The sequence below is a fragment of the Balaenoptera borealis genome (genome assembly GCF_965194805.1).
Source record: "Balaenoptera borealis genome assembly, chromosome: 8".
NCBI lineage: Eukaryota > Metazoa > Chordata > Mammalia > Artiodactyla > Balaenopteridae > Balaenoptera > Balaenoptera borealis.
The window spans coordinates 34,926,637-34,954,175 of NC_138865.1; the positions used below are offsets into that span (position 1 = coordinate 34,926,637).

General features: G+C 38.3%; 1 protein-coding gene across 1 annotated transcript in view; it reads left to right on the forward strand.

Annotated features, from left to right (window-relative positions):
- HSD17B3 (hydroxysteroid 17-beta dehydrogenase 3) overlaps nucleotides 1-27,157 on the forward strand; it is a 233,399-nt gene extending 206,242 nt beyond the window's left edge. Inside the window, exons 11-12 of the mRNA XM_082401269.1 lie at nucleotides 1,293-1,442; nucleotides 14,481-27,157. Coding sequence (XP_082257395.1) covers nucleotides 1,293-1,442; nucleotides 14,481-14,591 — 261 coding nt within the window. The 3' untranslated portion in view covers nucleotides 14,592-27,157. The remainder of the gene's footprint in view (nucleotides 1-1,292; nucleotides 1,443-14,480) is intronic.
- Nucleotides 27,158-27,539: the final 382 nt, after the last annotated feature.

Genomic DNA, 27,539 nt, shown 5'->3' on the forward strand with positions numbered 1-27,539 from the left:
AAATTCCTGAGGAAGTATGTACTGTACTCTTGGGTTTGATTTTCAAATCCCAGTGCTGCTGCCATTTATTATCTGAGTGTTTTGGACAGCCTGCTTAAACTCTGTGAGCTTGTTTCCCCATCTGTAAAAAGGGGTTTATAATAGCTGCTTCTCTGGGTTACTGTGACGATCTAATGAATAAATAAGTATGCAAATTTAACCAATATTTATTGAGCCCTTGTTTTATACATAAAGGTGTTTTGTCAACCAAAACTCACTGTAAGAATGGAAACACTTTTTATTATTTCCCTATCTGAAAACTGGGTTTGAAAATGCAAGCGTCTTATATTTTTCTAAGAATACACTTTGAGATCTTTGGAAGAAAAATGTTATGCAAATTAATAACCGCATTCATTTCCATGAGAACCAATTGAATTGAATTGACTGACATATATTGGATTAAATTATGAAACAACGTAATTTCAAGTGTGATGAGGAAAAAAAAAGTGATGTGACAAAAATTTCAAAGGTGATGTGAAGAAAAAGAAAACAAGCATGGATATTTTTTTTTCCCTAAAGATGCCAAGGTCTCTGTGTCTGGGAATAAAGTAAGAAACCCCATTATGAAGCCTCATGCCAGGCCACAAGGTGGTGAGACCACCAGTGGAAACATGGTATTGGGTTTTCAGGGTACAGTCTTCTGTTGTTTATTTTTCTTACCATGACAGGAAAGATTATGAGGTATGTGCCACTCCCGGCTCCTAACCGAAGTGTGAAAGTGGGAATCTAAAGTACTTGAAAGTGCTCCAATTTGGTTATATGTGTTAGAAATAAACTTCTGTGATAGGGTTGCCAGATAAAACACAGGACATCCAGTTAAATTTGAATTTCAGATAACAAATAATCTTTTGAGAATAAGTACATCCCATGCAATACTTGGGATATAATTAAACTGAAAATTTTTCCATTGTTTGTCTTCAAATATAACTGGGTGTCCTGCATTTTCACTTTCTAAGTTGGGGAACATGCTCTAAGACAGAGCTCCTCATTCACCCTGTGTGCATTTGAACCACTTGGTGTTGTGTGGCTAAGGCCTCATCTTGAGTTAGTTGCCACGTTAAGCCAGAAACTGGCCTTTCTGATTCCCAGCTCTGTGCTCGTTCTATACCTTTAACTGTTCTCTTATCATATAGTATCCTGAGACTTTTTAGGGGGGGAACAGAGTTGGAACATGAAGGGATGGTAAAATGGGTATTAGTTTCTCAGGGCTGGGCAGATTGCTCCTGTGTTACGGTCTTTATTTCCCATTGTAGGTGCTCACCCCGTATGCTGTTTCAACCCCAATGACAAAGTATCTAAATACCAACATGATAACCAAGACTGCTGATGAGTTTGTTAAAGAATCACTGAATTATGTCACGATTGGAGACGAAACCTGTGGCTGCCTCGCCCATGAAATCTTGGTAATTGATAACTTCTCCTTTCTTGAAGCAAGGGAGGACAGACAAGCAGGGGGCCCTAGCAGGGCTTAGCCAGCTCTTCCTTGCTGTTGGAGCTTTCAGCCCTTCTCTGTCACGCAAGGATAGTGATGCCAGAGGTATGCTCCTGAAGGTAATCCAGCCTGTGAAAAGGCGTATCTAGCAAGGGGAAGGAGAAGCTGAAGCACTGGGTGCCCAGCCTATAGATAACTCTGAAGTTGGCAAATCTCACCCTTGACTGCCTCACCTCTGCCCTCAGAAAGTAAGGCAGCTCCCAGAGCTTTGTGAAGGTCAGGCCAAAACACAGGGTGCTTCCCTGTAGGAGCTGTCGATATCCTTGGCCCTCTGTGCCAGTAAATGTTTAACTATGCAGGAAAAAACCAAAAATAAAACAAAACACCTTGATTTGTAGCGTTTGCTGATTTCCATGACTGATGTTAAGCTACCAGTGTGTGGTCACTGCACATGAATTCAGGAGGAGAGCTCACAATTGGCTCTCGTGAGAAAGTACAATCTGGTTCCTGTACACCACGGACTTCATCAAACGTGGAAATAAAGTCTGAAGTATATGGCACGAGGAGTTCTTACCATCCCTGGGCTACTTTTAGGAAAAAACACAAACATGAAACAAAGGTAGACTTGAGTTTCACACTAATACTGAAAACAAACAAACAGTGTCAGGGTAGTTCTGTTTCCAGCGTCACCAAAGAATTTTAGACAGATCTTTGACTTTCCCTTCATATGTCAACTTTCTCCTCTGCCTCATATGTTTTTCTACCATGGGAATTAGGCTTCTTTATTTCTCTCTGTCTCTCTCTGATGCTAGAGAGATTCATGGGTCAATGCACTAAATCCTCCCAAAGCATTCAGCTGTCTCCTGGGACTCAGTACTGAGACTCTGGCAAGAGATACTGAATTGCCTTAGCTGATTACTTGCTACTTTTACTGTAGAATCTCAACAATGTGCAGAATCACCATTTGAACACACAGTGCCAAGTGGACAAGCAGAAAGAATATAAGATCTTTATTTTGCCTATTGCTGATCTGGTTTTTCTTCAGACCACTACTTGCTGCGTGGCACGAAAACAAATTAGTAGAATGTCTAATGAGTCTAAACTTAGTTTGATCTGATAATCTAAACTGTCCATTTAGGAAATATGCTGTCCATTATTTAGAGAAAAATGTTCAGTCTTGCCTGAGTGTCCCTTCTTCTGGCTAAAATGACACTGGGGAAAGAGTCCCTATGATCTCCTGCTGGTCCTTAAGTGTGTGTGGCTGGTGTCCCTAATCAATCTGTTGGTTGCTCACCTTGCTGGTTTATGTCTGTGGGGTTGTGGGGATGACTGCTTCTGTCCTTTTGGCTAGGCCAATGCATTCCCCAGCTACTGATGGCTGAACATGCCTGAATCTCTGCTACCTCCCTCATCCAGCCAGAGGCCAGCTGTCCATCTGCAGCTTTGGTTCACAGAGGCCCTCTGGCTCTCTACTCTGCATCAGCACCAATTTGAACCTGAGGGATGCTGGAAAACCAAATCTCAGCACTTACCTCGCCACACTGAGATAATATTCTGTGGCTGCACTCCAGCAGAGTGGAGGCAATAAACCCTCCTTTGCTACCATTACTTATTTATCACACTTTCCTATCCTTCACCCCAGGCCCCCAGCCCTCCTGCGTAAGCTCAGAGGACACACATCAGAGGACACACATCTGGCCACGTCTTCCTCTTTCTCTCTTGTACCTCCCACCATATCCAGGGCAGAAAAAGTACAGGCTTTTTGTATGCTTTCCCAGGGTCACATCCTGTCCATCTCAGAGGGATTTAGGTAGCTCCAGTGGATAAGACATCCTCTCCTCCCCTTAGCAGAACTTTTAGTCCTCCAGGATATTGATGTTTTAAATGGAATCCATTAGCATTTAGAAAATGTTTTCTTGAGACAATAGCATGGCTTGCAAGACTATTGTCTTGCTACATACATACTGTAATCCAATTCTAGATGTCAAAAGTTGAATTTTTTTTTTCTTTTCTCTTTGATTTCTTATGTAACAAATTCTAATCTCTACTGGTAAACAGATGCCAAAAACAGTAGGAAAAAGTCTTTGTGCCTGGTGAAGCAAAAGAGAAAACAAAGGAAAACACATAAATCATTAAAACCATTAAAACCAATTTTGAATTTGCCAGGGTTTAGAAAGATCGTTGAATCTAAAGTTATGGGTAATCAAGTAGAATCAACCAGTAAACAAGCAAGTCTTCCATTTCAAAGAGGTGAGGCAAAGACAGGATGCTCTCTACCCTCAAGGAGTTTTGGGGCAGTAGTTGAGGTGGGACTGGAGCCTCTACCTAAGAATCCGTGTGGAACTTGGGGCTTCATAGTTACCTCATTTAATTCTCCTAAACATCTTGTGAGACAGGACATTTGGCTCCCCTTTTACATTGAGGAAACCAAAGCTCAGAGCTGGATCAGATCAGATGAAGCTCAGATGGATCAGAGGGCCCAAGACCACCTGACTGGTAAAGGTGATGCAAGGGTTTAAGTCCACTTTTGTCTGATGCCAAACATTTTCTGTTTCCTTCTACATGGCACCTCCAGGTTGGGAGAAGGTAGATAAAGATGGGGATGGGAGAGGGGGCCTTTTAGAACATTTTCTGGGGACCTGGGATTTCAGTTTATTTTATTTATGGCTGACTTCAGTAAGCCAAAACATTTAGTTCAAGACAAAGCTAATGGAAGGGCTTGATTTTGCTGTGAAATAAAAAAAGCTCTGTCTGGGAGAAAAATGAAGTTCTTGAAGAAGATGTTGCATTGATTCATAGACTTGGCCAGTGGATGAAGAGCTCTACTTTGGTTCCCAGAAACCATCTTTAGTTTCCTGCTTTGGGATACCTCAGAGGACTGCAAAAATCTGAAGGTTCAAGCTGCCCACAAGGCTCAAGTTTTCCTCTAGTTGAACTTCTGTTGTTTTGTAGGTAGATTGAGGAATGTTGGATTAACCGGATCACACTGTGGACAAGATGATTACTTCTGGGGGCCTGGACCTGCCTTATAGGACACAAGTGTAATTTGAGGGCAAGAACCTTCCAAGGCCTGTGCCTCTTGCCTGAAAAGCAATAGGCATTTGTGCCTCAACTTGAGGCTTCCCCTCCTTTTCAAAGCAAATACTCCATGATAATAATTTACACCTTGCTATGACTCATTTCCATTCATTAACTCTTTAAAAGAATTTTTTTCTTCCAGTTTTATTGAGATATAATTGACATACAGCATTCTATAAGTTTAAGGTGTACATCAAAATGATTTGACTTACATGAAATGATGACCATAATAAGTTTGGTGAACATTCATCATCTCACATGGATACAAAATTAAGGAAATAAAAAATTTTTTTTCGTTTGATGAGACCTCTTAGGATTTACTCTCTTAACAACTTTCATATATAATATACAACAGTGTTAACCATATTTATCATGTTGTACACTGCTTCCCTAGTACCTTTTTATCTTTTAACTGGAAGTTTGTACCTTTTGACTGCCTTCATTCACTTCCCACTCCCCCAAGGACCCATGCCATACCCTCATCTTTGGTGACCACAAATCTGATCTCTTTTGCTATGTGTTTGTTTGTTTTTGAAGAATAATTGACTTACAATTTTATGTTAGTTCCTGTTACACAACATAGTGATTAGATACTTCTGTACATTTTAACATGATCACCATGATAAGTCTAAATTTGATTTCTCACCCATGCAAAGATATTACATAATTATGGACTATATTCCCCACACTGTACATTTCATGCCTGTGACTCAATTATTTTGCAACTGTAAGTTTGTACCTCTTAATCTCCCTCCTCTATTTCTCTCCTCCCCCCACCATCCTCCCCTCTGGCAACCACTTGTTTGTTCTCTGGATCTATGTTTATGTTTTGTTATGTTTGTTCATTTGTTTTGTTTTTTAGATTCCACATATAAGTGAAATCATACAGTATATGTCTTCCTGTCTGACTTATTTTACTTAGCATAATTCCCTTTAGGTCCACCTATGTTGCCACAAATAGCAAAATTTCATTCTTTTTTATGGCTGGGTAATATTATATATATTATATATAAATTATTACATATACTAATTATTACTATACAAATTATTACAATTAATTATAAATTACATTATATATATATCACATCTTCTTTATCCATTCATCTATTGATGAGCACTTGGGTTGCTACCATATCTTGATTACTGTAAATGGTACTGCAATGAACATAAGGGTGCATATATCTTTTCAAATTAGTGTTTTCATTTTCTTTAGATAAATACCTAGGAATGGAATGGCTGGATGGTTTGGTAGTTCTATTTTTAATTTTTTCAGGACTCTCCATACTGTTTTCTATAGCATATGAGTGTTCCCTTTTCTCCACATCCTTGTCAGCTCTTGTTACTTGTTTTTTTCATAATAGTCATTCTGACAAGTGTGAGGTGCTATCTCATTGTGGTTTTGATTTGCATTTCCCTGATGATTGGTGATGTTGAGCATCTTTTCATGTGCCTGTTGGACATCTATATGTCTTCTTTGGGAAAATGTCTATTTGAATCCTCTGCCCATTTTTTTCTTTTTAATTTAAAAATTTTTATTTTTTATTAATTAATTTTTTATTGGAGTATAGCTGTTTACAATGTTGTGTTAGTTTCTGTTGTACAGCAAAGTGAGTCAGTTATACACACACATATATCCACTCTTTTTTAGATCCTATTCCCATATAGGTCATTACAGAGTACTGAATAGGGTTCCCTGTGCTATTCAGTAGGTTCTCATTAGTTATCTATTCTATATATAGTAGTGTGTATATTTCCAATCTCCCAATTTATTCCTCCCCTTATTATCCCCCCTGGTAACCACAAGTTTTTTTTTTTTATGCCTGTGACTCAACTTCTGTTTTGTAAATAGGTTCATTTGTACCATTTCTTTAGATTCCACATATAAGGGATATCCTATGATATTTATCTTTCTCTGACTGACTTCACTCAGTATGACAATCTCTAGGTCCATCCAGGTTGCTGCAAATGGCATTATTTCATTCTTTTATATGGTTGAGTAATATTCCATTGTATAAATGTACCACATCTTCTTTATCCATTCCTCTGTTGAGGCATTTAGGTTGTTTCCATGTCCTGGCTTCTGCCCATTTTTAAATCAAGTTGTTTGTTTCTTTGATGTCAAGTTGTATGTGTTCTTTGTGTATTTTGGATGTCAACCCCTTAACAGATAAATCTTTTGGAACTATCTTCTCCCATTCAGTAGGTGACCTTTTTGCTTTGTTGATAGTTTCCTTAGCTGTGCAAAACTTTTTAGTTTGATGTAGTCCCATTTGTTTATTTTTGCTTTTGTTTCCCTTGCCTAAGGAGATATATGCAAAAATATTATTAAGACTGATGTCAAAGGGCATATTGCCTATATTTTCTCCTAGAAATTTTATGGTTTCAAGTCTTACATTTAAGTCTTTAATACACTTTGAATTTAATTTTGTGCCTGGTGTGAGAAAGTAGTCCAGTTTGATTCTTTTCATGTAGCTGTCCAGTTTTGCCAACTCCATTTATTGAAGAGGCTGTCTTTTCCTCATTGTATATTCTTTTCTCCTTTGTTGTAGATTTATTGCACATATAAGTGTCAGTTCATTTCTCAGTTCTCTATTCTGTTCCATTGATCTATGTGTCTGTTTTTGTGACAGTATCATGTTGTTTTGATTATAGTAGCTTTATAGTATAGTTTGAAATTAGGTAGCATGATACTTCTAGCTTTGTTCTTCTTTTTCAAAATTGTTTTGGCTATTCAAGATCTTTTGTGTTTCCATGAAAATTTTAGAATTATTTGTTCTACTTCTTTGAAAAAATGCCATTGGTATTTTGATAGGGATTGCATTGACTCTGTAGATTGTTTGGGTAGTATGGTCATTTTAACAATATTAATTCTTCCAATCCATGAGCATGTTATATCTTTCCATCTCTTTGTGTCATCTTCAATTTCTTTCATCAGTGTCCTATAGTTTTCTGAGTACAGAAATACCTTAGTTAAAAGGTATTTTATTTATTTTTTTGATGTGATGGTAAATGGGATTGTTTTCCTAATTTATCTTTCTGATAGTTTGTTGCTAGTGTATAGAAATACAACAGGTTTCTGTATATTAATTTTGTATCCTGAAACTTTACTGAATTCATTGGTGAGTTCTAGTGGTTTGCTTGGATCTCTTTAGAATTTGCTATGTATAGTATCATGTCATCTGCAAACAGTGATAGTTTTACTTCATCCTTTCCAACTTGGATTCCTTTTGATTCTTTTTCTTATCTGATTGCTGTGGCTAGGACTTCCACTAATATGTTGAATAAAAGTGATGAGAATGGGCATCCTTTTCTTGTTCTGATCTTAGAGGAAATGCTTTCAGCTTTTCCTCATTGAGTATGATGTTAGCTGTGGGCTTGTCATATATGGCCTTTATTATGTTGAGGTATGTTCCCTTTATAGCCACTTTGTTGAGAGGTTTTATCATAAATGGATGTTAAGTTTTGTCAAAAGCCTTTTCCACATCTATTGAGACGATTATATGATTTTTATTCTTGAATTTGTTAATATGGTATATCACATTGATTGATTTGTGGATATTGAACCATCCTAGCATCCCCGGGATAAATCCCACTTGATCATGATTGTATAATCTTTTTAATGTATTGTTGAATTTGCTAATATTTTGTTGAGACATTTTGCATCTATGTTCATCAGTGATATTAGCCTGTAATTTTCTTTTTTTGTGTGATATCTTTGTCTGGTTTTGGTATCAGAGTGATGCTGGCCTCAGAATGAGTTTGGAAGTGCTCCTTCCTCTGAAATTTTTTTTGGAATAGTTGGAGAAGGATAGGTGTTAATTCTCTAAATGTTTGGTAGAATTCACTTGTGAAGCCATCTTGTCCTGGACCTTTGTTTATTGGGAGTTTTTATTTTTTAATTAAAAAAAATTTTATTGAAGTATAGTTGATTTACAATGTTGTGTTAATTTCTGGTATACAGCAAAGTGATTCAGTTTTATACATATGTATTCAGTTTTATATATATATATATATATATATATATATACACATATACATATATATATTCTTTTTCATAGTCTTCTCCATTATGGTTTATCACAAGATATTGAATATAGTTCCCTGTGCTATACAGTAGGACCTTATTATTTATCTATTTTACATATAGTAGTTTGTACCTGCTAATCCCAAACTCCTAATTTATCTCCCTCCCCCTTGCTATCCCCTTTGGTAACCATAAGTTTGTTTTCTACATCTGTGAGTCTATTTTATTTTGTGAATAAGTTCATTTTTTCCATTTTTTTAAGATTCCACATGTAAGTGATATCATATGGTATTTGTCTTTCTCTGTCTGACTTACTTCTCTTAGTAGGATAATCTGTAGGTCCATTCATGTTGCTGCAGATGGCATTATTTCTTTTTTTTTGGCTGAGTTATACACACACACACACACACACACACACACACACATATATACCACATCCTCTTTACCTATTCATCTGTCAATAGACATTTAGGTGCTTCCATATCTTGGCTATTGTAAGTAGTGATGACTATGAACATTGGGATGTATGTATCTTTTCAAATTAAAGTTTTCTCCAGATATATGCCCATGAGTGGAATTGCTGGATCATAGGGTAACTCTATTTTTAGTTTTTTAAAGACCATCCATACTGTTTTCCATAGTGGCTGCACCAATTTACATTCCTACCAACTGTGTAGGTGGGTTCCCTTTTCTCCACACCCTGTCCAGTATTTATTATTTGTAGACTTTTTAATGATGGCCATTCTGATTGGTGTGAGGTGATACCTCATTGTAGTTTTGATTTGCATTTCTCTAATAATTAGTGATGTTGAGCATCTTTGGCCATCTGTATGTCTTCTTTGGAGAAATGTCTATTTAGGTCTTCTGCCTATTTTTTGATTGGGCTGTTTTTTTTGTTATTGAGTTATATGAGCTGTTTGTGTATTTTGGAAATTAAGCCCTTATTGGTTGCATTGTTTGCAAATATTTTCTCCCAGTTCATAGGTTGTCTTTGTCTTTTTGTTTTGTTTATGGTTTCCTTTGCTGTGCAAAACCTTATAAATTTGATTAGGTCCCATTTATTTATTTTTGCTTTTATTTCTATTGTTTTGGGCGATGTTGGGAATTTTTTGATTACTGATTCAACTTCATTATGAAAATTGGTCTGTTTACATTTTCTATTTCTTCCTGGTTCAGTCTTGGGAGATTGTACATTTCTAGTAATTTGTCCAATTCTTCTTGGTTGTTAATTTTATTGGCATATAATTGTTCATAGTAATATCTTATGATCCTTTGTATTTCTGAGGTGTTGGTTGTAACTTTTCCTTTTTCATGTCTGATTTTATTGATTTGGGTTCTCTCTCTTATTTTCTTGATGAGTGTGGCTAAAGGTTTATCAATTTTGTTTATCTTTTGAAAGAAACAGATCTTACTTTCATTGATCTTTTCTGTTGTTATTTTAATTTTTTAGTCTCTATTTCATTTATGTCTGCTCTGATCTTTATTATTTCTTTCATTATACTAACTTTGGGTTTTGGTTGTTCTCTTTTTTCAGTTCCTTAGGTGTAAGGTTAGATTGTTTATTTGAGATTTTTCTTGTTTCCTGAGGTAGGCTTGTATCACTATAAACTTCACCCTTAGAACTGTTTTTTGTTGTGTCCCGTAGATTATGCATCATTCTGTTTTTGTGTTCATTTGTCTCCAGGCAGTTTTTGATTTCTTCAGTGACCCGCTGGTTGTTTAGTGGCATATTGTTTAGCCTCCACTTGTTTGTGGTTTTTGCAGTTTTTTCTTGTTGATAACTAGTCTTATAGAGTTGTGGTTGGAAAATATGCTTACTATGACTTCAGTCTTCTTAAATTTCCTGAGACTTGTTTTGTGGCCTAGCATGTAATCTATCCTGAAGAATGTTCCATGTGCAGTTGAAAAGAATGTGTATTTTGCTGCTTTGGGAGGGAATGTTCTATATATACCTATTAAATTCATCTGTCCTACTGTATCATTTAAGGCCTGTGTTTCCTTATTGATTTTCTGTCTGGATGGCCTGTCCATTGATGTAAGTGTGTTGTTAAGTTCCCCTACTATTATTGTGTTACTGTCAATTTCTGCTTTGTGTCTGTTAATATTTATGTACGTATGTGCTCCTATGTAAGGTGCACATGTATTTACAATAGCTATATCTTCTTCTTGGATTGATCCCTTGATTATTATATAATGTCCTACTTTTTCTCTTATTACAGTCTCTGTTTTAAAGTGTATTTTTTCTTTTTTTTAAATTGGGGTATAGTTGTTTTACAACGTTGTGTATTTTTTCTGATGTATGTTTTGTACCCTGGCTTTCTTTTGATTTCCATTTGCATGGAATATCTTTTTTCATTCCCTCACTTTCAGTCTGTATGTGTCTTTAATTCATTAATTAATTTTTCTGCACTGCGTGGCTTGTGGGATCCTAGTTCCCCAACCAGGGATTGAACCTAGGCCCATGGCAGTGAAAGTGCTGAGCCCTAACCACTGGCCCACCAAGGAATTCCCTGTATGTGTCTTTAGATCTGAAATGAGTCTCTTGTAGGCAGCATATATACTGGGTTTGTTTTTATATCCATTCAGCCACTCTATGTGTTTTGATTGGAGCATTTAATCCATTTACATTTATAGTAATTATTGATATGTATGTTCTTTTTGCCATTTTGTTAATTGTAATTGAGTTGTTTTTGTAGTTCTTTTTTGTTCCTTTCTACTTCTTTTTCTTGCTTTCCTTGTGATTTGATGACTATCTTTAGTGTTATATTTTGATTCCTTTTTCTTTTGTGTGAACATATCTATTATAGGTTTTTGGTTTGTTGTTACCATGAGGTTTATATATAGCAATCTCTATATATACATGATTGTTTTAAGTTAATGATCTATTAAGTTTGAACACATTTTAACAATCCTGTATTTTTACTCCCCACCCTTCATATTTACTGTTTTTGACATTATAATTTGCATCTTTTTGTTCTGTTTATCCCTTAACTGCTTATTGTGGATATAGATGATTTTACTACTTTTGTTTTTTAACCTTCCTCCTAGCTTTATATGTGGTTTATTTACTACCTTTGCTGTATGTTTGACTTTACTGATGAGATTTTTTCCTTTCGTACTTTTCATATTTCTATTTGTGGCCTTTTCTTTTCTGCCTAGGGAAGAAGTCCCTTTAACAGTTCTTGTAAAGCTGGTTTCATGGTGCTGAACTCTTAGCTTTTGCTTGTCTGTAAAACCTTTTTTCTCACCTTCAAATCTGAATGAAAACCTTGCCAGGTAGAGTATTCTTCATTGTAGGTTTTTCCCTTTCTTCACTTTCAATACACTGTGCCACTCTCTTCTGGGCTGCAGAGTTTCTGCTGAAAAGTCAGCTGTTAGTCTTTTGGGAGTCCCCTTCTATGTAACTGTTGCTTTTCCTTTGTGGCTTTTAATATTCTCTCTTTATTTTTACTATTTTAATTACAATGTGTCTTGGTGTGGTCTTCTTTGTGTTGATCATGTTTGGGACTCTCTGTGCTTCCTGGACCTGGATATCTGTTTCCTTTCCCAGGTTAGGGAAGTTTTCAGCCCTTATGATGTCTTCAAATATCTTCTCTGTTCCCTTCTCTTTCTCTTCTCCTGCTGTGACCCTTGTGATGCTAATGTTAGTATTCTTGATGTCACAGAGGTCTCTTAAACTGTTCTCATTTTTAAAAATTCTTTTTTCTTTTTTCTGTTAAGCTTCAGTAATTTCCACTACTATGTCATCCAGTTTGCTGATACATTTTTATGTATCATCTAATCTACTGATTCCTTCTACTGTATTTTTATTACAGTCATTGTATTCTTTAGCGCTGTTTGGTTCTTTATATTTTCTAACTCTTTTTTAAAAAACTTCTAACTTCTCACTCCGTTCATCTTACACCATTCTTCTCCTGAGTTCTTTGAGCATCTTTCTGATCATTACCTTGAACTCTTTATCAGATAGATTGCTTATTTCCACTTCACTTAGTTCTTTTTCTGGGGTTTTATCTTGTTCCTTCATTTGGAACATATTCCTCTGTTGCCTTATTGTGCCTAATTTACTGTTTTTATTTCTATGTATCTGGTAGGATGGTTACATTTCCTGATCTTGGAGAAGTGGTCTTTTGTGGGAGATGTCCTATGTATCCCAGAAGTGTACTCCCCTCTGGTCAACAAAGATATATGCTCTAGGAGTGCCCCCATGTGGACTGTGCAGGCTCTTCTGTCATGGCAGGCTGATTACTGTGGGTGGTCTGGTAGGCTAGGTTGGCCTCCAGTTCTGTCTTTTGCGGAGGCTACTGGCCACTGGTGGGTGGGACTGGGTCTTTAGGTGGCTGGCTGTGGAGCCCCAGGGTGTCCTGGGGCTAGTGCTGCCTCACTGGTGTGTGGGTCAGACTTCAGGGTGGCTGGTTACAGGGCTTGGGATCCCAAATCTAGTGTTGGCCTACTAAAGGGTGGGGCTGGTTCCTCACATGGCTGGCTGCTGAGTCTGTGGTGTCCCAAAGCTGGTGTCAACCCTCTGGTGAGTGGGGCCTGATCCCAGGGCAGCTGTGAGGCCCAAGGTGTCTCAGAGCTGGTGTTAGTCTGCTGATGGGTGGGCTAGGTCCTGACATGTCAGGCTGTGGGGCTGTCATGTTCTTGGAACTTGTGTCTGTCTGCTGGTAGGTAAGACTGTGTTCTAGGTCTAGTGACATCCCACTGGTGGGCAGAACCAGGTCTTGGGGTCTTTGGCTGCAGGGCCCATGGGTCCTGGAACTGGTGTTGGCTTGCTTGTGTTCAGAGCTGAGGCCCAGGGTGTCCTGGAGATAGTGACAGCCCCCTGGTGAGCAGAGCCTGGTCCCAGTGTCTCTGGCTGCAAGGCCCTGGGGGTCCTGGAGTTGGTGTTGGCCTGCTGGTGGACAGGTTTGGACCTGACAGCTGGCTGTGGGGCCTTGGGGGTCCTGGGGCCAGTGCCAGTGCACTGGTGGTTGGGCTTTTGCCCTGGTTCCCAGAGTGTGTGAGATTTTGTGTGCCCTTTAAAAGTGGAGTTTCTATATCCTAATGCCCTCTGGCTCTACTGAAAATAAGCCTACTGACTTTCAAAGCCAAACATTCTGGGGCCTCATCTTCCTGGAGCAGGACCCTCAGGCTGGGGAGGCCAATGTGGGGCTCAGACCCCTCGCTCCTTGGGGAGAACCTCTGCAATTGTAATTATCTTCCCATTTGTGGGTCTCCTGCCTGGGGGAATAGGTCTTGATTATACCACATTCCACCCCTCTTACTCATCTCTTTGTGGTTCCTTCTTTATATCTTTAGTTGTAGGAGATCTTTTCTGCTAGACTTCAGGTCTCTCTCATCAGTAGTTGTTCTGTAAATAGTTGTAATTTTGGTGTTCCTGTGAGAGGAGGGGAGCTCAGCATCTTCCTGCTCCACCATCTTGGCCACTCTCCTGTTCATTCACTCTTTTATGCATTCAGGTATTTGCTTAGTGCCTACTGTGCCTCAGGCATTGTGCCAGGTGATGGAAAGCATTTCTGATTTTTTTCCTGGAATCTCATTTTAGTAGAATCTTGCTAGAAAGAATATGAAGACACTGGGAGATCAAGCACCAGAAAGAGAAAGTGCTCACTAAGAGAAAGAAGAAAGGGAGGGTGTTACTATGTACAGAGTTCTATTAATTTAGAAATACCTCACGACTGTTCTGCCAAGTGACTGCTTTGACTGTTCTGACGTTCCTGAGAAAACCCTGTTTGCTGAGAAAATGTCACAAGACATTTAAACTTTAACAACTACTTGAAAGATTTGGGACTTAAATTCAGTCATCAGATATACATTTTTAAAGATGATGAATATAAATTGAGATGTTTTCTTGCAACTTCCTTGCTCTTCTTTTCTCCCAGACACTTATGTTTTTGTCTATTAAAGGCAAGCATTCTGAGCGTGATCCCGTCATGGGCCTTCTACAGCAGCGTGTTTCAGAAGATGCTCCTGACTCGCTACATGGACTACCTCAAGCAGAATGCCAACATCAGATAGTCCTGGTGGGCTGATGTGCCACCCAGCATTGCTTTCTTCACCAAGTTCTGCGTTGGCCACAGAGGACCCAGGAACAGACCAGTACTTGTCACCTCCCTGAAGCTGGAGGGCCCATGACACAGATCCAGTACTTAAAATTCAACTTTGTTTTGCAATTTTACTCAAGTCTGGAGATCTTTGGGAGAGCTGTGATGTAAAAACATGTGTTGTGCGATGGGGTTTTAATAGTTACAGAAGGTGAGGGTGTCTATAGGTAAAACTGGAAAATTTTCTGTATGGGATTATAATATAATGTAGTGCGAAGAAAGCCTCCAATTCTTTGAATATTGGTAACAATTATACCTAGTAATCTACTTTTATAGCTATATTAAAGAATTTCTGAAATTACTAAACTTTATCAAGACTGCTGTAGTCCTAGAGCCCTCACTGGTTCTCAAACTGGCTTCCTCAGAGACCCAGAAAACTGTCTAGGAGAAGGGGTGGGGACAACAGCTACATCAGGACAGTTTCTGGGGACCCCTTATTTCAACTAATGCAGCACCAGATTTATCTATTTCAATTTTATTTGGGGTTCTATGGAAGACTGTGTTTATAAAAATAAAAACAGAAAATATGTTGCTAAAAGTAGTTTAAAAAACCTTTGCTCTAATACAGGAGTTGGTATCTCTAGAAATGAGTTTTTACAGGTCTCCAGCCCTTGGGTTGCTGGACTGAGGGCTTTAATTGTCAATGCATATGAGGTGGTGTGTTAGGGAACTACTATCCTTCAACTCTTGAGGGAGTTGGGGGAGGATCATGCCAGCTGGTGACCCTGCATTGTCTGGCATTGGTCAAGAGTGCTTCCCCAAGACATCATCGTGTTCTAGGCACTGCCAATGCTTGGTGGCACTTATCTTTTCTGAGAATGTCATTTGCATTTATGGTGTGAGCAAAGATTATGTGCTGCTGCTCCAGTTTTAAAAGGATTCTGGGAGATTTGGTTGAAATTTATGGGACATTTTGATGTTCTGGAAGAAAGCAGAGGATAGAACATTTAAAACCTTGGTAAGCTTAGAAAGTGGACTATAATATCATAGCTCTTATTAGACCTTCTCTGAGGAAAAGACTGGGAAAATTTATCCATTTTAAAGTATAGATATCTACTTATATTTTCTCAGTTATGGGTAACAATAACAACTATAATACAGGACGCTTTTATGTACTGATTATTAACCTGGTGTCTTTCAGTCCTAAGCTCCACCGTTTATACTCTGATCTATGGTGATGGTCTGGGGAAGCTTCAAACTCGAGTCCTAAGACACTCACACCAGCTGGCTTTGGGTTAGATTCTGCCTAGGGGAGGCAAATTTGGGAGAGTAAAGGGAGGTAGAAAGGGCTAGGGAAATTTCTTCGTGTTTGTACTTCTGTTGCCATCACTCTGCAGAGAGATCAGCTTTAGCCAGACTCAGCACCAATCAAGAGGCAGCCTGTAAGGATCTGAGCACCAGCCCCACAAAGCCCTCTTTAGGTATCTGAGCCTTAACCATGCAGGGGTCCCCCTCTAAGCATCCAGTTCCCAGAAACTCCACCTCCTCCTTTTTGTTCCACCAGCCCTGCAGTTACTGATATCTGGGTTACTTAGTATCCTCTTTTTGCTCTTTCAGCCTTTCAACTTTGGTGTTACCAATTCCCTCTCTTAAATTCCCTCTGTTTGAAATACTCAGTGTGCTTTTGTTTTGTTTTTGTTTTTTGTGATTGGAGGTAACTGAGCCTGGACCTGACATAATCTGTCACATTGATTATCTTGCTCGATCTCTGAAGCAGCCTGGATGGGTGGAATCTCTTTTTTACAAAGAAGAATCAAAAACTCCTTATCAGTCAGTATCCCAAGAGGAAACAAAAGGCATGTTTGAGCAATTTGAGGAATTAATTGCAAATGTGTGGGAAGGGTGTAGGTAAGTCATCAGAGCTAGTGATAGAGGGGTGCTTTTACTACCCCAAGGCCTGAAGGGGCTGGGAAAGGACCAAATACTAGGAGAGAGAGAGAAAGGGAACTGTGTAAGAAGCACTGCCTCAGAGGAACTGCAACCTTTGGCTGAGAGATGCTGCCAGGCGGTGGCCACTCCATAGAGAGGCAGAGGGGAATTGTGATACTGTGGTTTAGAATGAGAAATATATATTTCACTTTCATTCCCATTCTTTGGAATTTCCTAAGTGATAAGAGCAATAAATGTGTCAATTGTTATTCATAATGAGCCCCTTTCAACTGCACTTGAGTTTAAGTTAATGAGGTGGCTTTTAGAAAGCCCTAAAGATGACAGTTGTTTGCCAGGGGAACCAATCATGTGATTAGAGTTGGAAATTTTAGCCCCACTCTTCAACCTTTGGGGAGGGAAGAAGGGTGGAGACTGAGTTCAATCACCAATGGCCAATGATTTAATCAATCATGCCTATGTAATGAAGCCTCCATATAATATGAACTATAACTATGGGGTTTAGAGAACTTCCGGGTTAGTGAACATGTGGAGGTGCTGGGAAGGTGTCATGCCCACAGAGGGCATGGAAGCTCCACACCCCTTCCCACATACTTTAACCTATGCAGCTCTTTCCTCTGGCTGTTCCTGAGTTGTATTCCTTTATACATAAACTGGAAATCTAGTAAGTAAACTGGTTTCCTCAGTCCTGTGAGCCATTCTAGCAAATGATCAAACCTGAGGAGGCGTTGTGGGAACTTCTGATTTACAGCCAATTGGTCAGAAGCCCAGATAACAGCCTGGACTTGCAATTGATATATGAAGTGGGAGCAGTCTTGAGGGACTGAGCCCTTAACCTGTGGGATCTGATGCTATGTTCAGGTAGATAGTGTCAGAATTGAGTTGAATTGTAGGACATCCAGCGGGTGTCCAAGAATTGCTTGCTGTGGGAAAATCTCCCCACACAGTTGGTGATCAGAATTACTTGAGAGTAGAGAGAGGGTTGAGTGGAAAAACAGGGGTGTTTTACCTTTACTGAAATGATACCCAAACTTCATTCTCCTGCTGTCTTCTGGGCCTCTCTTGGTGCCTCCCATTGGTCACAACAAACTGGAAGCTCACTGATGTAAACCATAAGGTTAATCTCCTGAGGTACAAAGTTGGGGGTGGGGAGGGGGAAGGGTAGAGGCTGGATCTGGAGAAAAGGGATGCAACATAAGCCCCACATATTAGGTGATTTGTCCAAGTCATACCATTAATAGTTGGTAGCTCCTGGATTAGGACATTGGGCTTCTTTCTTACTACACTTCACTCTATGTTTCAAAAGGGGTAAAACTTTAAGCCAAAAGAGTAAGTATCTCATTGTGGAATTTATGATATCAGCAAAGTGGGAGGTATTTTACAGACATTAAAGGCTAATCTACTTAAACGTGAGACAATCATGCTTGCTTGCTGTACCAGTTATTATTGCTGTGTAATAAGTGATGCCCAACTTAGTAGCATAAAATGACAACAATTTTCTTGTCCTTACAGATTTTGTGGGTCAGAAAGGGCCCAGTGGGCAGGTTTGTTTTGCTCCATGATATCTGGGGGCTCAGCTGGGAAGACTCAATGACTGGAAATCATTCAGCTTCCGGAGCTAGAATCATCTGAAAGGTTGCTTAGTTACATGTCTGGCAATTGATGGGAGTTGCTGCCTGGGACCCCAGATGGGGCTGCAGGATGGAAACCTACACATGGCTTCTCTAAATGCAGCTTGGTTTTCCTCACAGCATGGTGGCTGGGTTCCAAGAATGAGCATCCCAAAGAAAACTAGGCGGAAGCCATACTGTTTATATGACTTAACCTTGGAAGTCACATGGCATCATTTGAAAGCCCTCCCAGATTCAATGGGAGGGGACACAAACCCCACCTCTTGATGGGAGAAGTATCACATGTAATAGGAAATATTGTTGTGACCACCTCTGGAAAATACAATGAGCCACACTAATTAATCTTTTTTGTCCTGGCCTATATCAATTATGGAGAGTTACTTGGCATTTCAACTATTGATGGAGCAACTTGTAAAAGTGTAGATATTGTGTTTCAAAACCTTTACTTCAATCCCTGGTAAATTTGCCTTTGGGGAAGAACTTCTACAACCAGCAGCTTAGGTGAGAAAAGGAATGCAGTTCAGCTAATAAAACCTTGGGCAGATGTTAGAGATAAATTTTTAGTTGTGTGATATAGGGGTTTTTCCAATGTATTAATCCTGGGTAGATTTGAATGATTATCTAACAAGCTTTTTGAGGATCTTTAAGAGAGCATTTCCTCATAGGAAAAGCCCTAAGATGTTGGACTGGATGAAATGAGGGTAGAAAAATGCTGTATTTTAAGATCTTTAGTCCCATCACCACTAGCACTAGATAATAACTAACATTTGTTGAGTACTAATAATGTGTCAGGGACTATGTAAATCCTTCCTATATAATAACTTAGGAAGTAGGTAGGAAATCATATTATTATTACCTTCATTTTACAGATGAGGAAACTGAGGCACAGAAAAGTTGAGTAACTCATACCGATTCACCTGACCAGTGAGTGACAGAGCTGGGATATGAACGTGCATCCTCTTCCAGCATATAGGCTAAAGCACTATAGTATAGCCCTAACTGTCTGGATAAGGTTCTTTAATTGGGAGTAATGGCAAGGGGTGAACACTATTGCCCCCAACTCTGTATTTTTCACTTTCACATGTCCTGGAGAGAGGGGAGGAATTGGGCTTTGCAACCAGGGCCACGTGTCTTGATTTCAACACTGACCATTTTCCAAATTTACCATCATCTGGGAATCATTTGGGAACAGCGAAGCTTGCCAAACTTCACGGGGCTTTTCTTTCCGCTGAGGAGTACTGAGCTCTTGTTTCTTGCCTGATTCTCTTCTTTTTGTTTGGAGGTCTTGGGAGCCTGAGGAACAGCATCAGCAGCTGGTCCTTCTTCCAGCCTTCCATCTGTATTACCTCCCTGGATGCCAAAGGCGGAAGAATCCCTCTGACAACACTTGGAGCAGGAAAATGAGGTGATTATGGGCTGCTGCTCCGAAAAAGTTGGGAGCTGTTGCTGGGGCAGTTCCCTGAGGCATCATCCATTTCTTGTTCTTGTGGGATGGGAAACAGAAAGCCCTACTTCAAAAAGACTTTTTTAGCCAGAGCTTGCCAGAGAAAGCTGAAGACGGTCATCCCAAGGTCAGCATGATTTTAATCATGTTTGTCTGCTTCCGATGCCAAAGAAGATGATTATTCTCATTGTAGTCTATCCACTGTGCTTAGGACGCAGTCTGTTTTAACTTGTGACTGCCCTCTAATGGTCTAGGACAGAGACTGTTGGTTTTTTTTTTTTATACTCCTATAGGAGTTTTAGAACAGAATCCAATTTGGGGAAAGAAATCTCTCAAATTATTTTTAGTTCTTTTTTTTTTTTTTAATTAAGGTATACTTGACATATAACATAATATTAGTTTCAAGTGTGCAACATAATTCGATACATGTATACATTGCAAAATGATCAGCACAATAAGATTAGTTAACATCCATCATCACACATGTTTACAAAAATTTTTTCTTGTGATGAGAACTTTTAAGATCTACTCTCTTAACCGCTTTCAAATATACAACACGGTATTGTTACCTTTAGTCACCATGCTGCACATTATATCACCAGGACTTGCTTATTTCATAACCTTTTGACCACCCTCACCCCCACACCCCACACCATGCCTCTGCTAACCATCAATCTGCTCTCTGTATTTATGAATTAGGGTTTTTAAAAAGATTCCACATATATATGAGATCATACTGTATTTGTCTTTTCTGTCTGACTTGTTTGTCTTAGCATAACGCCCTCAAGGTCCAGCCTTCAATTCTTTCTTTTTCTGAGCTACTTTTGTGAGAGTGTGTGTTTGTGTATCTGTGTACGGCATCATCAAGAGAGAAAGAGGAGGAGAGAAGAGGAGAGGAACTCTTTCATTTTCACACACTCTGACAAGATGGCCGACAATAGGCCAAGGCACTTAGCTTCTTCAGTAAAATCACCTCAGCAGTAAAGTTAGAAGATTTTATCACATGATCTATAATTTTCAATTCAGCTCTTATAGTCTATGCATCTCAAGTAAGTTTTGCAAATAAACTTTCTTTCTCAATCCTTAAAAAATAATTTTCCTGATTATAAAAAACAGTGTAGGAAATATAGAAAATATAGAAGAGAAGAAAATAAAAACCACCATTTATCCCACCACCCAATATTAACCATTCTTCATTGATTATGGATTTTCTTTTATAAATTTTCTCTTTGTGTGTGTCAGATTTTATATTCTGCCTCTTGCCTTAAGATTATAGCATGAGATTTCTTTGTGTTAATCAGTATTCAAAAAATGATTTACAATGGTTACTTAAATGACTCAACATCGTTTATTTTACCATCTTTTTTTTTGCTTTGCATTTAGGTATTTCCTTATTTTTAAAATCTTATAAATAACTTACACCAATATACATCCTTTATATGCATCGTTTTTACAGTTGTTGATGTTGATGTTTTGAGTACCTTTATAATGGCTTTATTAATTCACATACTATACAATTCACCTATTTAAAGAGTACACTTTGGTCGTTTTTAGTATATTCAAAAAGTTGTGCAGACATTGGCACAATTAATATTAGAATAAATTTTTTATATTTCATCACCCCACATAGGAACGCCATGCCCATCAGCAGTCACTCCCCATTCCACATGCCCCCTCCCCAGCCCCACGCAACCACTAATCTACTTTCTGTCTCTATGGATTTGCCTATTTTGGACTTTTAGTATAACTGGAGTCATATAATCTGTGGGTTTTTTTTGTTGGCTTCTTTCACTTAGCATAATGTTTTCAAGGTTTATCCATGTTGTAACAGATATCAGTACTTCATTCCTTTTTATTGCTGAATAATATTCTATTGTATGAATAATATCACATTTTGTCAGTTCATCAGTTGATGCACATTTAGGTTATTTCTACTTTTTAGCTATTATAAATAATGCTACTATGAACATTTGTGTACAAGTTTTTGTGTGGACATATATTTTCATTTCTGTTGGATATATACCTAGGAGTGGAATTGCTGGGTGGTGTGGTAACTCTATGTTTGACCTTTTGAGGAACTGCCACACTGTTTTCCAAAGTGGTGATACCATTTTTACATTACCACCAGCAGTGTATGAGGGTTCCAATTCCTCTACATCCTCACCAGCACTTGTTATTTTCTATCTTTTAAATTATAGCCATCCTAGTGGATATGAAGTGATACCTCACTGTGGTTTTGATTTTCATTTCCTTGGTGGCTAATGATGTTGAGAATCTTTTTGAGTCCTTATTGACCATTTATTTTCTTTGGAGAAAAATATACTCAGATTGTTTGCCCATTTTTTTTTGTTAATTTAACATCTTTATTGGAGTATAATTGCTTTACAACGGTGTGTTAGTTTCTTCTTTATAACGAAGTGAATCAGTTATACATATACATATATCCCCATATCTCTTCCCTCTTGTGTCTCCCTCCCTCCCACCCTCCCTATCCCACCCCTCTAGGTGGTCACAAAGCACCGAGCTGATCTCCCTGTGCTATGTGGCTGCCTCCCACTAGCTATCTATTTTACATTTGGTAGTGTATATATGTCCATGCCACTCTCTCACTTTGTCCCAGCTTTGTCCCCCTTCCCCCTCCCCGTGTCCTCAAGTTCATTCTCTAGTAGGTCTGTGTTTTTATTCCCGTCTTGCCCCTAGGTTCTTCATGACCTTTTTTTTTTAAGATTCCATATATAAGTGTTAGCATACTGTATTTGTTTTTCTCTTTCTGACTTACTTCACTCTATATGACAGACTCTAGGTCCATCCAACTCACTAAAAATAACGCAAATTTTGTTTCTTTTTATGGCTGAGTATATTCCATTGTATATATGTGCCACATCTTCTTTATCCATTCATCTGTTGATGGACACCTAGGTTGCTTCCATGTCCTGGGCTATGGTAAATAGACCTGCAATGAACATTGTGGTACATGACTCTTTTTGAATTATGGTTTTCTCAGGGTATATGCCCAATAGTGGGATTGCTGGGTCTTATGATAGTTGTATTTTTAGTTCTTTAAGGAACCTCCATACCGTTCTCCATAGTGGCTCTATCAATTTACATTCCCACCAACAGTGCAAGAGGGTTCCCTTTTCTCCACACCCTCTCCAGCATTTATTGTTTGTAGATTTTTGATGATGGCCCTTCTGACTGGTGTGAGATGATATCTCATTGTAGTTTTGATTTGCATTTCTTTAAGGATTAATGATGTTGAGCATTCTTTCATGTGATTGTTGGCAATCTGTATATCTTCTTTGGAGAAATGTCTATTTAGGTCTTCTGCCCATTTTTTGATTGGGTTGTTTGTTTTTTTGATATTGAACTGCATGAGCTGCTTGTAAATTTTGGGCATTAATCCTTTGTCTGTTGCTCGATTGCAAATATTTTCTCCCATTCTGAGGGTTGTCTTTTCATCTTATTTATGGTTTCCTTTGCTGTGCAAAAGCTTTTAAGTTTCTTTACGTCCCATTTGTTTATTTTTGTTTTTATTTCCACTTCTCTAGGAGGTGGGTCAAAAAGGATCTTGCTGTGATTTATGTCATAGAGTGTCCTGCCTATGTCTTCCTCCAAGAGTTTGATAGCATCTGGCCTTACATTTAGGTCTTTAATCCATTTTGAGTTTATTTTTGTGTATGGTGTTAGGGAGTGTTCTAATTTCATTCTTTTACATGTAGCTCTCCAGTTTTCCCAACACCACTTATTAAAGAGGCTGTCTTTTCTCCACTGTATATTTTGCTTCCTTTATCAAAGATACGTTGACCATATGTGTGTGGGTTTATCTCTGGGCTTTCTATCCTGTTTCATTGATCTATATTTCTGTTTTTGTGCCAGTATCATACTGTCTTGATTACTGTAGCTTTGTAGTATAGTCTGAAGTCAGGGAGCCTGATTCCCCCAGCTCCATTTTTCTTTCTCACAATTGTTTTGGCTATTCAGGGTCTTCTGTGTTTCCATACAAATTTGAAATTTTTTGTTCTAGTTCTGTGAAAAATGCCAGTGGTAGTTTGATAGGGATTGCATTGAATCTGTAGATTGCTTTGGGTAGTAGAGTCATTTTCAAAATGTTGATTTTTCCAATCCAAGAACATGGTATATCTCTCCATCTGTTGGTATCATCTTTAATTTCTTTCATCAGTGTCTTATAGTTTTCTGCGTACAAGTCTTTTGCCTCCTTAGGTAGGTTTATTCCTAGGTATTTTCTTCTTTTCGTTGCAATGGTAAATGGAAGTGTTTTCTTAATTTCACTTTCAGATTTTTCATCATTAGTGTATAGGAATGCAAGAGATTTCTGTGCATTAATTTTGTATCCTGCTACTTTACCAAATTCATTGATTAGCTCTAGTAGCTTTCTGGTTGCATCTTTAGGATTCTCTATGTATAGTATCCTGTCATCTGCAAACAGTGACAGCTTTACTTCTTCTTTTCCGATTTGGATTCCTTTTATTTCTTTTTCTTCTCTGATTGCTGTGGCTAAAACTTCCAAAACTATGTTGAATAATAGTGGTGAGAGTGGGCAACCTTGTCTTGTTCCTGAACTTAGTGGAAATGGTTTCAGTTTTTCACCATTGAGGATGATGTTGGCTGTGGGTTTGTCATATGTGGCCTTTATTATGTTGAGGTAAGTTCCCTCTATGCCTACTTTCTAGAGGGTTTCTTATCACACATGGGTGTTGTATTTTGTCAAAAGCTTTCTCTGCATCTATTGAGATGATCATATGGTTTTTCTCCTTCAATTTGTTAATATAGTGTATCACATTGATTGATTTGCATATATTGAAGAATCCTTGCATTGCTGGGATAAACCCCACTTGATCATGGTGTATGATCCTTTTAATGTGCTGTTGGATTCTGTTTGCTAGTATTTTGTTGAGGATTTTTGCATCTATGTTCATCAGTGATATTGGCCTGTAGTTTTGTTTCCTTGTGACTTCTTTGTCTGGTTTTGGTATCACGGTGATGGTGGCCCTGTAGAATGAGTTTGGGAGTGTTCCTCCCTCTGCTATATTTTGGAAGAGTTTGAGAAGAATAGGTGTTAGCTCTTCTCTAAATGTTTGATAGAATTTGCCTGTGAAGGCATCCATTCCTGGGCTTTTGTTTGTTGGAAGATTTTTAATCACAGTTTCAATTTCAGTGCTTGTGATTGGTCTGTTCATATTTTCTATTTCTTCCTGGTTCAGTCTTGGAAAGTTGTGTATTTCTAAGAATTGGTCCATTTCTTCCAGGTCATCCATTTTATTGGCATATAGTTGCTTGTAGTAATCTCTCATGATCGTTTGTATTTCTGCAGTGTCAGTGGTTACTTCTCCTTTTTCATTTCTAATTCTATTGATTTGAGTCTTCTCCCTTTTTCTCTTGATGAGTCTGGCTAATGGTTTATCAGTTTTGTTTATCTTCTCAAAGAACCAGCTTTTAGTTTTATTGATCTTTGCTATTGTTTCCTTCATTTCTTTTTCATTTATTTCTGATCTGATCTTTATGATTTCTTTCCTTCTGCTAACTTTGGGGTTTTTTTGTTCTTCTTTCTCTGATTGCTTTAGGTGTAACGTTAGGTTGTTTATTTGAGATGTTTCTTATTTCTTAAGGTAGGATTGTATTGCTATAAACGTCCCTCTTAGAACTGCTTTTGCTGCATCCCATAGGTTTTGGATCATCATGTTTTCATTGTCATTTGTTTCTCAGTATTTTTTGATTTCCTCTTTGATTTCTTCAGTGATCTCTTTGTTATTTAGTAGGGTATTGTGTAGCCTCCATGTGTTTGTATTCTTTACAGGTTTTTTCATTTAATTGATATCTAGTCTCATAGCATGGTGGTCAGAAAAGATACTTGATACACTTTCAATTTTCTTAAATTTACCAAGGCTTGATTTGTGACCCAAGATATGATCTATCCTGTAGATTGTTCCATGAGCATTGTCTCCATGTTCCATGAGAAGAAAGTGTATTCTGTTGTTTTTGGATGGAATGTCCTGTAAGTATCAAGTAAGTCCATCTTGTTTAATGTGTCATTTAAAGCTTGTGTTTCCTTATTTATTTTCATTTTGGATGATCTGTCCATTGGTGAAAGTGGGGTGTTAAAGTCCCCTACTATGATTGTGTTACTGTTGATTTCCCCTTTTATGGCTGTTAGTATTTGCCTTATGTATTGAGGTGCTCCTATGTTGGGTGCATAAATATTTACAATTGTTATATCTTCTTCTTGGATTGATCCCTTGATCATTATGTAGTGTCCTTCTTTGTCTCTTGTAATAGTCTTTGTTTTAAAGTCTGTTTTGTCTGATATGTGAATTGCTACTCCAGCTTTCTTTTGATTTCCATTTGCATGGAATATCTTTTTCCATCCCCTCACTTTCAGTCTGTATGTGTCCCTAGGTCTGAAATGGGTCTCTCGTAGACAGCATATATATGGGTCTTATTTTTGTATCCATTCAGCCAGTCTATGTCTTTTGGTTGGAGCATTTAATCCATTTACATTTAAGGTAATTATCGATATGTATGTTCCTATTCCCATTTTCTTAATTGTTTTGGGTTTGTTATTGTAGGTCTTTTCCTTCTCTTGTGCTTCCTGCCTAGAGAAGTTCCTTTAGCATTTGTTGTAAAGCTGGTTTGGTGGTGCTGAATTCTCTTAGCTTTTGCTTGTCTGTAAAGGTTTTAATTTTTCCATCAAATCTGAATGAGATCCTTGCTGGGTAGAGTAATCTTCGTTGTTGATTTTTCCCTTTCATCACTTTAAATATTTCCTGCCACTCCCTTCTGGCTTGCAGAGTTTCTGCTGAGAGATCACCTGTTAACCTTAGGGGGGTTAACAAGGGGGATTCCCTTGTATGTTATTTGTTGTTTTTCCCTTGCTGCTTTTAATGTTTTTTCTTTGTATTTAATTTTTGATAGTTTGATTAGTATGTGTCTTGTTGTGTTTCTCCTTGGATTTACCCTGTATGGGATTCTCTGTGCTTCCTGGACTTGATTAACGATTTCCTTTCCTATATTAGGGAAGTTTTCAACTATAATCTCTTCAAATGTTTTCTCAGTCCCTTTCTTTTTCTCTTCTCCTGGGACCCCTATAATTCGAATGTTGGTGCATTTAATGTTGTCCCAGAGGTGTCTGAGACTGTCCTCAATTCCTTTCATTCTTTTTTCTTTATTCTGCTCTGCAATAGTTATTTCCACTATTTTATCTTCCAGGTCACTTATCCTTTCTTCTGCCTCATTTATTCTGCTATTGATCCCTTCTAGAGAATTTTTAATTTCATTTATTGCGTTGTTCATCATTGTTTGTTTGCTTTTTAGTTCTTCTAGGTCCTTGTTAAACGTTTCTTGTATTTTCTCCATTCTGTTTCTAAGATTTGGATCATCTTTACTATCCTTATTCTGATTTCTTTTTCGGGTAGACTGCCTATTTCCTCTTCATTTGTTAGGTCTGGTGGGTTTTTACCTTGCTCCTTCATCTGCTGTGTGTTTCTCTGTCTTCTCACTTTGCTTAACTTACTGAGTTTGGGGTCTCCTTTTCACAGGCTGCAGGTTCGTAGTTCCTGTTGTTTTTGGTGTCTACCCTCAGTGGCTAAGGTTGGCTCAGTGGGTTGTGTAGGCTTCCTGGTGGAGGGGACTAGTGCCTGTGTTCTGGTGGATGAATTTGGATCTTGTCTTTCTGGTGGGCACGTCCACGTCTGGTGGTGTGTTTTGGGGTGTCTGTGACCTTGTAATGATTTTGGGCAGCCTCTCTGCTATTGGGTGGGGTTGTGTTCCTGTCTTGCTAGTTGTTTGTCATAGGGTGTCCAGCACTGTAGCTTCCTGGTCATTGAGTGGAGCTGGGTCTTAGCTTTCAGATGGAGATCTCCTGTAGATTTTCGTTGTTTGATAT